A 13,721-nucleotide genomic window follows, 5' to 3' on the forward strand; every position below is an offset into this window, starting at 1 on the left:
GAGAGCAAGGAGAACAGGAGAGATTAAGTGTTTTGTGTGTGTAGTGTTAGGAAAAATAATACTATTATTTATAGAGAAACCCTAGGGAACACAATCCCTAGAAAAAGGGGAAAAGATCTCAAAAAGTAAAAGATTCCAAAGCAAAAGATATCAAAAGATATGGCAGCAGGGAAAAAGAGAAAAAGGCTGACAGGGAACAGTAAAAAGGCATGGGCGGTTCAGATAAAGGTACTGGTCAAGCATGGAAAAAGCAGATCTCCAAAGATAATGTCAGTCACTTTTTCTGTCAACCAATGGGGTTGCTGCGCCGAAAGTAACTTTTCAGACATAAAGCAGATTAGGTCAACAGCTCAAAAGATAAGACAACACAAAAGCAAACGGCTAGATTTAAACAGAAGAAAACTCGAAGGGTTTAGCGCGAGAAGGCTGACACAGAAGGTCAAGAGAGCGCGAGCGCGAAGGCAGACAGAACTAACCTTAACGCGTCGCGGAAAGAACTACATTTCTAAGCGCGCCGCGGGAAGAATCACATTTCTTAGCGCGCCGCGGGAGGAACTAAAATTCCCAGCGCGCCGCGGGAAGAACTATAATTCTTCGCGCGTCGAGGGATGAACTACGATTCTTAGCGCGCTGCGAGAAGAACTACAAATCCTTAGCGCGTCGCGGGAAGAACTACCGTTCTTAGCGCGCTGCGAGAAGAATTACAATTCTTAGCGCGCTGCGAGAAGAGTTCGTCTCGCGTATCGCTGAAACAGGTGGTCTTCACGCAGGATTCCTTGTAAGGGGTCTGGCGCGTGGAGCTGCGCAGACATCCTTAGGCGGGAAGGAACAAAGGACAAGCAAAGAGAGGGAAACAAGGCGTAAGGGCGGGACGGCGACAAGAGGGAAAAGAAGGCGGAAAGAGAGAAGGAGAAGGAAAGAGGCGGGAAGGAAAATATATTATTATTATTAAAAGTAAAATATAAGTATAAATATTAAATCATAAAAGAAAGAGATCGGGTCAGAGAAACGGGTACCTGGGTCGGGTCGGATCGGGGCAGATGTTACAGTTAGAATGGAACAGAGAATGGGATTTAAGTAAGAAAAGAAAGAAGATGCCAGTTCAAGAATGCCACGTGTCGCTCAAGCACGCCCAGTAAAGGTAGAATGTATGATTAAATAATGTATGTTAATATTAGAGATATTATTACTTGATTTCCTTGATTGATTAACTGTTTTAAGTAGAATCAGCACAAATAGACTCATAAAGGGAAATGTATAGGACAAGGAAAGTAACGTTATCAGCTAATCACAACTGGCCAATGTTATTACCTGTTAGCCTTACTATCCTTGTACTAAATAGTTCCTTAAGTGATGATGTTTGTGTTTCCTTATAGAATACGAATGGCTGGAGCTAAGAAAGTTACTGGAAGATGAGGACGTACGGGACGTCGTGGTAGGCCACGCGTTGTCCGAGAGCCATCAATAGGAGCAGCTACTAACGCTGAAGGAGAAGGAAGTGCAGCCAGTGGAAATCCGAGTAACAACGAGGGAGTTCAACTGGACCCCGCAATCCAAACGACCATTGCTTAAGCGGTAGCAGCTACTATGAAAAACATGAATGTTGAAGGGTCTGCTGGAGGCCATGAAAGAACAGCTGAAGGAGCGGGAGGAGGTGGAAGGAAAGATGATGAAGGAGAGAGGGAGGCTTCGAGTGTGGTAAGGTCTGTGAAGGTTGATGATAAGAAAAGGGGCCAAGGTGGGTGCAACTATAAGTCCTTCAAGGGATGCGACCCACCGAAGCTGTCTGGGTTGGGTGACGCGATCGCTACTCTTCAATAGATAACCACAATGGACAAGGTTATCCGCATTAGCGAGTGTCGTCCCGATCAAGCTGTCGGTTATGCCACCCAATAGTTTGAAGACGAGGCAATGTATTGGTGGGAATCGATTGAGCAGAGAAGGAGTCGAGAGGTAATCAAGGCTATGAGGTGGGAGGATCTGAAAGAACTGAATATGAAGAAATTTTGTGCTGACGTTTGAGGTTGAGAGGGCGGAGATGAGGTTCCTAAACTTGAAAGCTGGGTCGATGACACATCGTGAGTACACCACCGAGTTCAACCGAATGTCTAGGTTGGTGCCCGATATGGTCAACACTGAGGCTAAGAGAATCAAGTGCTACGTGAGGGGATTGCCGCAGAAAGTTCGCATGCTGGTCGGGGCGAATAAACCTGCTACTTTTGACTCTACTGTCGAACTCGCAGAGATGGTTTATGAGGATCTGGCTGCGGACGATGTTGTGGTGGGGGAAGAAAAGAAAGACAAGAAGTGGGTCGCTCATGTTAAACGACCCGGTACTCAGTTGTGGAACTCAAAAGATAAGAAACCGAAGGTGTGGGAGAAAAGGTCATGCAAAACTTATGGAAAGGCACACGGTGGTGAGTGTAGATGGGGTAAGGTTTTCTGACATTTGTTATAAATGTGGGAAGATGCATGCTGGGGAATGCAGAGTTGGGACGAATACTTTCTATAAGTGTGGAAAGGCCGGTCATTATGCTCATGAGTGCAATGCTAAGCCCGCATGTTACAAGTGCGGTAAGACAGGTCACTTTGCTAGGGAATGCACCGAGGGCTAAGCTGGAGGGAGTGGAAAGAAGGATGCTGAACTAACAAGGCCAAAGACCAGAGCCTACATGCTGACTCAAGAGCAAGCCAAGCAGATTCCCGATGTCGTCACAGGTACGTTTCTAGTAAACGGTATTTCCGTTTCTGTATTGTTTGATTCGGGCACGAACAAAAGTTTCGTAGCCACACCCTTCAGTAAATTAGCTAAAATGAACTGTTGCCGAGTGTCCGAAACTTTTATAGTAGAAACCGCTAGTGACACTTCGGTTAAAATAATGAAAATGGTTAAGGACTATAAGATAGAGTTAGAGGGACATGAGTTCCCTGTTACCTTGTACGTTATGACCTTAGGAGGGTTCGATGTGGTTTTGGGAATGGATTGGCTATCTGAGTATGAAGCTCAGATAGTGTGTAGGAGTAGGATAATAAGGTTAAAGTCCTTGGATGGTAGTGCGGTGACAGTTTATGGTGATAAGGAAAGTTCTGGGCTTAATGCCATTTCGATGATAAAAGCCGAGGGACTGTTGAGCGAGGGTGCGGTGCCTACCTGGCATATGTTGTCAACGCTACAGCCGAGACGAAAGATATGAAAGATGTTCCTATCGTGTGCGACTACACAGAATTTTTCCCAGAGGATCTTCTGGGGTTGCCACCGGAGCGGGAGATAGAATTCCAAATAGATTTAGTACCGAGAGCCCAACCCGCTGCGAAAGCACCTTACCGTCTAGCGCCGTCCGAGATGAAAGAATTGATGTCCCAACTGTAAGAACTCATCGACAAGGGTTTCATTAGACCAAGTGTTTCCCCGTGGGGCACACCAGTGTTATTCGTGAAGAAGAAAGATGGAAGCATGAGAATGTGCATAGACTACCGCGAGTTGAATAAGCTTACGATGAAGAATAGGTATCCTTTGCCAAGGATTGATGATATGTTTGACCAACTGCAAGGTTCAAGTTGGTTCTCACGGATAGATCTCAGATCAGGCTATCATCTATTGAAAGTGAAAGAGGCAGACATCCCTAAAACAGCATTTCGGACACGGTATGGACACTACGAGTTCCTCGTGATGTCATTCGGTCTAACAAATGTTCCTGCAGCATTTATGGACATGATGAATAGGGTGTGTCGGCCTATGTTCAATAAAAAGGTAATCGTCTTTATTGATGACATATTGATCTATTCAAAGAGCGAGACTGATCATGCCGAGCATCTGAGAGAGGGATTGGAGACTCTGAAGAAAGAGAAATTGTATGCTAAGTTTTCGAAGTGCGCGTTCTGGCTGAGAGAAGTGCAGTTTCTAGGACACGTGATTAACCTGAAGGGATTACCGTGGACCCAGCTAAGATTGAAGTATTAACTAATTGGAAGACTTCACAGAATCCGACCGATATACGAAGCTTCTTAGGGTTAGCTAGCTACTATAGGAGATTCATCGAAGGTTTCTCCAAGATAGCTGCACCGTTGACCGGTATGACCTAAAAGTCGATAGTATTCAGTTGGGGTAAGTTTCAAGAAGAAGCTTTTCAGGAGTTAAAGAAGAGACTCACGCAAGCCCCAATCCTTGCTTTACCCGATGGAGACGAGGACTTGGTTGTTTGTACTGATGCTTCGCATCGTGGGTTAGGTTGTGTGTTGATGCAACGAGGAAATGTGATAGCTTATGCTTCTAGACAGTTGAAAGTCGATGAGAGTACTTATCCGACGCATGATTTAGAGCTAGCAACAGTAGTGCATGCCTTAAAGATATGGAGGCATTATCTGTATGATACTAAGTGTACCATCTACACAGATCATAAGAGTTTAAAGTACTTCTTCGAGCAGAAAGAATTGAACATGAGGCAGAGAGGTTTGAATTGATAAAGGATTACAACTGCGATATTAAGTACTACCCTGGAAAAGCTAATGTGGTCGCCGACGCACTAAGCCGTAAGAACGAGGAAGTCCTTGCAACAGTGAAGTCAAACCAGCTTATTATGAATTCAAGCCTTTTCAAAGAAAACATCAAAGTGCAGTCAGAGGTGCTAGTAGATGAGAAGTTAGTAAAGAAAAAAAGAGTTTACGGCCAACAAGATTAGCTAATGGAAAACACTCATAGTTTTAAGACTAGGTTTGATCGTATGTGGATCCCACGCCATGGAGATCACAGAGGTCGAATCTTAGATGAAGCTCATAAGTCAAGGTATTCGATTCATCCAGGAGCTACGAAGATCTACCAAGATTTGAATAGAGAATACTGGTGGCCAGGAATGAAAAATAATGTAGTAGATTATGTCAGTAAGCGCTTAACTTGTTTACAAGTCAAAGCCGAACATCAGAAGCCTTATGGAAAAATGCAACCGCTTGAGATTCCTGAGTGGAAATGGGAACACATCACCATGGATTTCATAACTAAGCTACCTCGTACAGCTAAGCATCATGATACCATCTGGGTGATTGTGGACCGTTTGACCAAGAGTGCTCACTTTCTGCCCATACGAGAGGCTATCTCGTCAGAAATGTTAGCAAGCTTGTTCATTAAAGAGGTTGTAACCAAGCATGGTGTACCGTTATCAATCGTGTCTGATAGAGATACTCGGTTTACTTCGAGGTTTTGGAAGAAGTTCCATGAAGCTATGGGAACGAGGTTAAACATCAGCACGCCGAATCATCCTCAAACCGATGGGCAGTCTGAAAGGACGATCCAAACCCTTGAGGATATGTTGCGTGCTTGTGGTTTAGACTTTGGTGGAAGTTGGGATGATCATCTGCATCTGGCAGATTTCTCCTATAACAACAGTTACCATTCAAGTATTGGTATGCCATCGTTTGAGATGCTTTATGGTAGACGATGTAGAACCCCGGTGTGTTGGGGTGAAATTGGACAAAAAGAAATGGGAAGCCTGGAAGTTGTTCAAGAAACGTCTTTAAAGTTCGATCATATTAAGGCTAGAATGAAAGCTGCTCAAGACTAACAGAAGTCTTACGCTGATAAGCGGCGACAACCGATCGAGTTTAACGTTGGTGACAATGTGATGCTCAAGGTCTCACCTTGGAAGGGGATCATTCGTTTCAGAAATAGAGGAAAATTGAGTCCAAGGTACATTGGACCGTTTAAGATTTTAGATCGTGTGGGTGAAGTAGCCTATAAGCTGGATTTACCCAATGAGCTAGAAGGAATTCACTCAACCTTCCATGTTTCTCATCTGAGAAAATGTATGGCGGATGACACGTCGCACGTGCCATTTATGGACATTGAGGTCAATGAAAAGTTGAACTACATTGAGCAACCGATAAAGATAGTTGACCGTAAGGAGAAGCAACTTCGTCAGAAGGTTATACTTTTGGTGAAAGTGATATGGAAGCATCGTAAAGGATCGGATGCTACTTGGGAAGCTGAGGATGAGATGCGCAAGTTTTACCCCAATCTGTTTATATAATAGTTAGGTTTCGGGGACAAAACCTCTTTAAGGAGGGAAGACTTGTAACATCCCAAATTTTGAATAATATTTTATATATTATTTCTTATAATGAAAAAGTTACTTGAGTTAGTAAATAAACAATAATAGCGAGGGTAAGATAAGTAGGCTAGATTAAAGGGATTAATCATGGACTAGAAAGGAAAGATAGGCCTTAGGTCCATGGGCTTAAGGGAGTATAAATACCCCTTAAACCCTAAATCTTTCCATTTCCATCTATCTTATCCATCTTATTCTCTCTCTACACCTAAAACACACACCCAACCTTTCCTTTTTCGGCCGTAAGATAGAGAGTGAGATCCATGGTCAAGCAAGTCAAGATCCTTGAACTATCCTCGATATTCAAGCTAACTACAAGATCCAAGTTCATAATCAAGCCTATCCGTAACATAGAAACATCAAAAAGGTATGTTCCTTACGTAAAGGTTACGTTTTTGTAAACAGTTTGCAATGAAACTTGACCCTAGAGTAGATCGGGTCTAGATGCTTCATTAAAATGCAAACTTGATGATTAAAACGAACTTAATGAATATATGGTTATATACGGCTCATGAATATGTGAAATGTATGCCTTACGTGAATATGTGAAAAGTATAAAATGATTACTTGTCAGTACGTGAACGATCTTCGGATGCACGTTTTGTCAAGTTGTAATGTTATGTGAAATGATAATATGATATGTACGATATATGAATGAATGTAAATGAGGTATGGTTGGATGGTAACAAGGAGGGACCGAGCCCTAATAATACTCGAGGAAGGAGGGACCGAGCCCTAATGATACTCGAGGAAAGTAGGGCGTAATGCTCTTTTTAACGTAAGAAATGAAGGTAAGTAAGAATGAAATAAAGATATAAAAGTATGAATGAAAGTATGTATGTATAGATGTATTGCATGTTGTATGATTAACTAGAACTCACTCAGCGTAGCTGACTTTTAATATGCACGCAGGTGAGTAGGATGAGACAGCTGGCTTGAAGGGGGATACATGGCAGATGAATAAAAAAGTTGGCATCTGAAGATTTAATTGTTAATGTTTGAACTAAAAGCCATGTTTAAAGCTATGTTTAAAGACAAGTTATGAATGTTTGTAATGACTGTTGATGGTTTATGTTATTCCGCGAAGTTTTAACTAACTCTAATATTTAGAACTGCGTTTATGAGTAAATACAACGTCCAAAGTAGGGCACCGGTAATGGGGCCTTACAGATTCTGTTAAGGGGTTCCCGTCGGCCCCTGGGGAAATTGACTCATATCGTATAAGGAAACAAAGAATTATTATTGTTCTAAAAAAAGCAAGGATGATGACAATGAAGAAACACAGATCTACTCCCCTTAACGGGTCCTAGATCTGATGGATTCACAGGGTAGAATACGGATAACAACCAATATGATATGAGCCCAACTTCCCGAAGTCCAGTGACGTAAACCTACAAAACCAACACCGTGAGCTCGTTACGGGAAGGACAAGAGGGTGGGTCTTCCCGTAACCACCCTCCGGCGTGAGAATAAGTACAGTTCTGAAGGAGATAAAGTACTTAAGTATATAGAGAGAGTACAGTGGGAGTGAATGAATACCTCATGAAGATTGAGAGGGTATTTATAGCCGAAAGATGTGGGAAGGTGATTGGGCCAACTGTCATTTTCAGAAGATGCTCTCGTAACCACCTGGACACGTGTCCTCAAATGATAGGTTCAGTTATACGTCGCATGTGCATGTATAACAACTTGGACACGCGTTCTTGTGCGATAGGGTTATAGATATCCCTGGCCATGTGCATGGTTATAACGGCCTTGCCAGGTGTCCTTTATTCATTGGCTGAGAGATTACGTATTGCCCAAGAAAGCATCTTGGTAAATCATCTAGAAAGTAATTAGTTAATTACAGCTGTCATGAGGCATCACCTCCTGGTCGTTAAGGTGGACGAATGCTTTGTCCTACGGATGACTTCTGAGGGCGCCAGGATGCTTCCGCATAAATCGTACGTGTGTTCCTTCCTTAGACGGTTATGCGGGTGATTCATATGTTCTGCGGGTGTCTTACGAGGAGGAATCTTCTGACCCGCAGGAGGTTCTTAAGGGTATTTGGGTCTTTTCGGTACCCTACCTCTATAGGTTCGTTAAGTACTAACTCTAATGGAAGTAATAATTGACCAAGATTGGTTTTCTTCTTTCTCATGTTTTTCCTTTAAATAACTTTGTTATTTTAGCAACTAAATGTATGCCTCAAAATTAGTGGTCTTCTTTCCTTTCTTTTTTGATACTTTATTTTATAAAAGGGGTCGTACTACTGACATACATAAAGAATGTCCAAACACCAATCTATTATGTCAGTAGTACTCAATGCTCAAAAAGCTGGTTCTGGAATTGGTCTATGCTGGCGCGACTCCGCAGGTATTTCCAAGGTCATCCCATAATATGGTATAAACTCAAGAATGTACTAAGAAAACCAGAATTTTCTGGGAGATTGGCAAAATAGGCCATCGAATTGGGTGAGCACGCGATTGAGTACAAACCCATACCAGCAATCAAAAGGCAAGTGCTGGCGGACTTCGTCATAGAAGTTCCGCAGCATAAAGAAAAAGAATTCTTATTTGAACAACAGCCCCAAGTACCTCCGGAACAAGGATAAGTCTGGTAATTGTTCACGGATGGAGCATCCAGTAGTGAGGGATCTGGCGTAGGCCTCAGGCTAGTCAATCCCGAAGGTCATGAGTTTACTTACGCCATCAAGTTAGACTTCAAGATTCCTAACAATGAGGCGGAATATGAAGCTTGTCACAAGCGAAGGACTTGATCCTCCAATTCTCTTCATGCAAAGTTATTCATATAAAGAGAAGTGGGAACAAGTCAGCGGACGCCCTTAGCAAATTGGCTTCAACAAACTTCGAGCACTTTGCTAAGGACGTTCGTGTTGAAGTCTTGGATAGCCCATCCATCCCGCAGAATCAAGTCCTAGTAATCCAGACTGGCATAGAATCCTGGATGACACCAATCATGGCCTACTTGTCATCAGGAGTTCTGCCAGAAAAAAAGGTCACGGCTCGAAAGGTAAGGCACAAAGCTTTGAACTACCAAATGCAAGATGACGTCTTGTATAGACAATCCTTCCTCGGCCCACTCCTGAGATGTGTGGACGTCGAGGATGCGAACTACATGATTAGAGAAGTTCATGAAGGCATTTGCGGCCTTCACGCGGGCCCAAGAATGGTCATAGCAAAGCTTATGAATGCTGGATATTACTGGTCGGGGATGCATTTAGATGTTGTACAGGAAGTCAAGAAATGTGATTCTTGTCAGCGTCATGCTCCCAACACATTGCGACCGAAGAATGAACTTGTTCCAGTTACTTCTGCTTAGCCGTTCAAAAAATGGGCTATTGACATCATGGGACCTTTCCCTGAAGCCCCGGGACGTGTCAAATTTCTAATCGTGGCCATTGATTACTTCACCAAGTGGGTGGAAGCCAAACCAATCGCATCCATTACGGCATCAAGTGTCAAGAAATTCCTTTGGTCATTCATAATTTGCCGCTTTGGTCTTCCACTGGAACTTGTAAGTGACAATGGGACTCAATTTGCGGATAGCGGGTTACAAGAATGGTTAAAGGAACTTCATGTTACTCAGATTTCCGCATCTGTAGCTCATCAGGTCGAACGAACCAACCGGACAATCAAAAAGGGGATTAAAGCAAGGTTAGGTACTAAACGAACAGACTGGGTCGACGAATTGCCCCATGTACTCTGGGCCTTTTCGCACCCAGAAGAATTCAAGAAATTCTAAAATGTCGTTCAGTTTAACCTATGGCGCCGAAGCTATGATCTCGGCTGAGATCGGGGTTCCATCCGCACGTACTTTGATAATCGATGATAACGACAAAGAGTTGCGGATGAACCTCAACCTCCTTGAAGAAAGGAGGGAATTGGCATCGATCCGCGAACACAACTATAAACGCCAACTGCAGAAATATTATGACTCGCGGGGTCCAAAACTGCACATTTGATGCGGGAGACTTTGTCTTCCACAGTAACGAAGCTTCCAGCCAAGAGCCCCCGGGCAAGTTGGCTCCAACTTTGGAAGGCCCTTACATGGTTAAACAAGTGTTATCCAAGGGTGCTTACAAGTTAGAGAAGTTAGACGGGACTGAGGTCCCTAGAATATTGAGTGTGGCACAGTTAAAGAAGTGTTACATCTAAAAACATATGTTATTTACTTTTTATTTTTGGCATGCGTGCCTAATAGATTTGCAAAGGACATGTAATTTCTTGTAACTTCGTTCGGCTTATGCCTTTTTTTATAAAAGTCTATTAATCTCACTTTCTAGTTTTATGAAAAATACATGTTCTGGTCCGCGTTCCAGATGGGATTCATATGCTCGAATACCAGGAATGATGTAATTCTTTATTAACAAATAAGAAGATCCTACAAGCACTTATATTATGAAGAATAAGACAAAGTGTATCGGATGAAACAAACTTCTTATAAATGTACAAATGGGATTACAAAAGGATGATAATTACAAGGAAGATAGAATTATGCGAGCTACAAAAATATAAAATTACAATGCTGCATCTTCTCCTTCCTCGTCCTCTTGATCGTCGTTGGTAGTTGCAAGGAGTTCCTTCAACTGTTCAACCCCGTCTTCCTTGTCCGCAAGTTCGACAATTTGACTTTCAATAGTGAACTTCAAATTGTCAAAAGTCTTCATTTTCTCATCGAGGATCTTAGCAGTATCCTGGCCGTGCAAGACGTATTCCTCAAGAAGTCTATTTTCTTCAGCAAATTTGAAACCTTCCCGGAAACTCATCTGGCGACCAGCCTGAGAAGACGCGATCAAAAGTGTTGTGAGACAGTTGGCAAGCTCATCGCCCTCCCGGATGTGGGCAATAACCTGTTAAAACAACAAAAATGAACAACTGTTTTGGATACCTTGAACAGAATTTACAAAGGAGTAAAAATTACCTGTGCAATAACCATTTTTAGTTCGCCTTAGATCGGACAAGCTCCATCTTGTGCTCAGCACATTCCAAGGCTTGCTCCCTGTTCTTGGCAGCAAGAGTGGTAAGACGTTCGCCCTTGGCTGCTAATTCAGCCTTCAGAGTTTTTATCAGCTCGTCACACTCATCCAGTTGTTGTCGGAAAGCAATTTTGGCTTCCTCATCAATAGACCGACGAGCTTTCTCCGCCTCCAGCATCGTCTTGGCATCCGCCAACTGTCGTTTGGCATTATCAGCAGCCAGGCGGTTGTGTTTGGCTTCTTTCATAGCCTCAGCAACTTCTTTCTCTGTCTGGGCTATCCTAATCTCCAACTCCTCCCATTCCTCATTCATGCCTAGCCAGTCCCGGCATAATTCTTGAGTGGTGGAGATAGTGTTGGCTAGGCAATAGGAATAGGAGTTCAGTAACTCTTGGCGCGGACGTTCGCGCTGACGTTCCCTCTCCGCAGGAGGAAGACCTCCCTGCAGATATTCCAAGCAAACATCCGTGTCAGAAAAAGTTGAATTCTGGCGTAAAGACCAAAGCGGACGATGCATTGAAGAATTTTCCCCCTGCTGGGACGAGGACGCTTTCGGGCCACAACCGAAGGCGCTTACCCCTCCTTGGTCCCTAAAACAATAGGAAGCTTAGAGAGGTGAAAAAACGACGGGGTCTTTAGAGTTACCGTCTTTCTTACCCCAAAGAGGAGGGGTATCCGCAATAACAACTGGATCATGTACATCTGTCGGCGGAGACGTTGGCGGTGTAGTAGGCGGTGTGGACCCTCTTGGACCTGAAAAGTCCTTAGAAGATTTCTCCAGAAAATCTGCAAAACAATACGCCTGTATCAATAACGTACCTCACAAAAGTATAAGTAATTTTCAAAGTTTAAAAAGATATTGAAATTACCTGAAGAAATGTTTGCGGATGCAAGTTGTTGAAGACGAGCTGCCAGCTTCGTCTTCTTGGGTTTCTGGGCAATGACAGCTTGGTGGATTAAACCTTCCGTTTACCGGACACCTTGGAGGCACCCGCATCAACGGCGGGATGATCGTCTTCGGCGACGACATCGTCAGTAGCTCGATGTTCATCTCCGGTGGTGACATCCGCACCTTCGTCATCCGCCACCTTTCTGGTGGTAAGGTTCTGGTTCCGCTTGCAGGTCAAACCTACAGTCGAATATAGAGTTTTCAAAGGGTCAATAGCATCAGCTAACTTTTCTTCTTCACGGGATGATGACTCCTCGCTAGACGAAAGAAGTACTATCACCCCGCTAGAAGTAGCAACAGTAATGGGACGAGGTTTCAAAATTCCCTCACCTTTAGCAGCGAACTCCTCACCTTTGGCAAACATCACCTCGGAAACCACGGTTTCCAGGCGGAGAGTGGCGGAGAACAAAAATTGCTGCGGATGCGCTCAAGAATGGGCGCGTCCTTTGGATCAATTTGACGGCGCACCATTAGACCTTCTTCATGGTCCAAGAGTGTACTAAAGATGGAACCCTCACCTACACGAAAAGTAAATAAAACAATCAGAATCTAGGCGAAAATCCTAGAAAAGAAAGGGTAAACTTACTCTTATTGTGTTTCTCGTAATATGGCTCCAAATAAGGAAAAGGCCATAAACGGCTCATCTTGGCAGCCACCAGTGCTCCCTCGTGTATAGCATGCATGGGGGTGGGCGTTTGGGTTAAAGTTTGAAACCACGGGAGAATCACTTTTATGGTACCGTGGACCACAAGCAGCCCCTCCTCCGGTTTACGATAAGTCATCTCGAATGGAACGACGTCTTCCCGGATCCAAAAGAACTTGGGCTTCCACTCGTGGAGACTCTGGTACCACTCGGTCCCAATAACATTTTTCCCTGTGGTAGCCCAACTATACCACCCACCACGGGTGGTAATCTTGTAGAAGACGGCGAATCGACTGATAGTAGGCTCCCTGTCGCGAGCCTGATAGCATAATTTGAAATGTCGAATCCTCAACATCCCAAGAGAATGGACCTGCGATAAATGGATCCCATAGGCCGTCAAAACGGCCTTGATAAACTTCGTTATAGGAAGCCTGAAGTTCTCGGTGGTGAAGTGGTCTGCGTACATGGCCATCTTCTTCGCCGTCGGGTTAGTGGCAATCGACTCGTCCGCCGGATACTCGGGATCCCAGTCAGGCACCAGGCCATAGACGTTGACGATATCTTGATAATCCCTCTCCTTCCAAAGGAGAACGACGTTGTCTATTGAAGCGTCACTCTTCTTCTCTTTACCCATTTGAAATCAAAAGAAGAATTTGAAGATATGAGTAATTGGAAGTATCAGATCTAGAACTGGAGAAGAAAGGAGGAATTAGAGTATAGGAATGAACGAAAGGGGGAAACGACCTATTTATACACATCGCAGTTAATGCGATGGATGGGATGCCAGTGGAGAGAGAAAAATATAACCCAATCAGCAGGTGACACGTCAGCCGGGAAAGATGAAAAAACACAACAGGCTGTAGAAAGACATCAAATATGTTTTATCAACTGTCCTGCAATATTTCTCTTCCCGCCACGTCATCATTTTTCTCCCACTTGCAAAGTTCAAAAATATCCCAATAATATCACAAGCATACAATAATATAAGATTCACAAGAGGACAAAAATTTTCTTTTCATTCATGATTAAAGAATAATTACAAAACATGAAAGA

The 13,721-nt window shown here is 43.5% G+C and overlaps 1 protein-coding gene across 1 annotated transcript; it reads left to right on the plus strand.

The window, feature by feature from the left end:
- Positions 1-9,056: 9,056 nt before the first annotated feature.
- LOC143628491 (uncharacterized) lies at positions 9,057-9,419 on the plus strand. Its single transcript, XM_077098075.1, has one exon. It carries the CDS (start codon positions 9,057-9,059, stop codon positions 9,417-9,419), a length of 363 nt encoding a protein of 120 aa, XP_076954190.1.
- Positions 9,420-13,721: the final 4,302 nt, after the last annotated feature.

Source organism: Bidens hawaiensis, unplaced genomic scaffold (assembly GCF_021521415.1).
Source record: "Bidens hawaiensis isolate Kalapana, Puna unplaced genomic scaffold, B.hawaiensis_p1.1 tig00005006_1, whole genome shotgun sequence".
Classification (NCBI taxonomy): Eukaryota; Viridiplantae; Streptophyta; class Magnoliopsida; order Asterales; family Asteraceae; genus Bidens; species Bidens hawaiensis.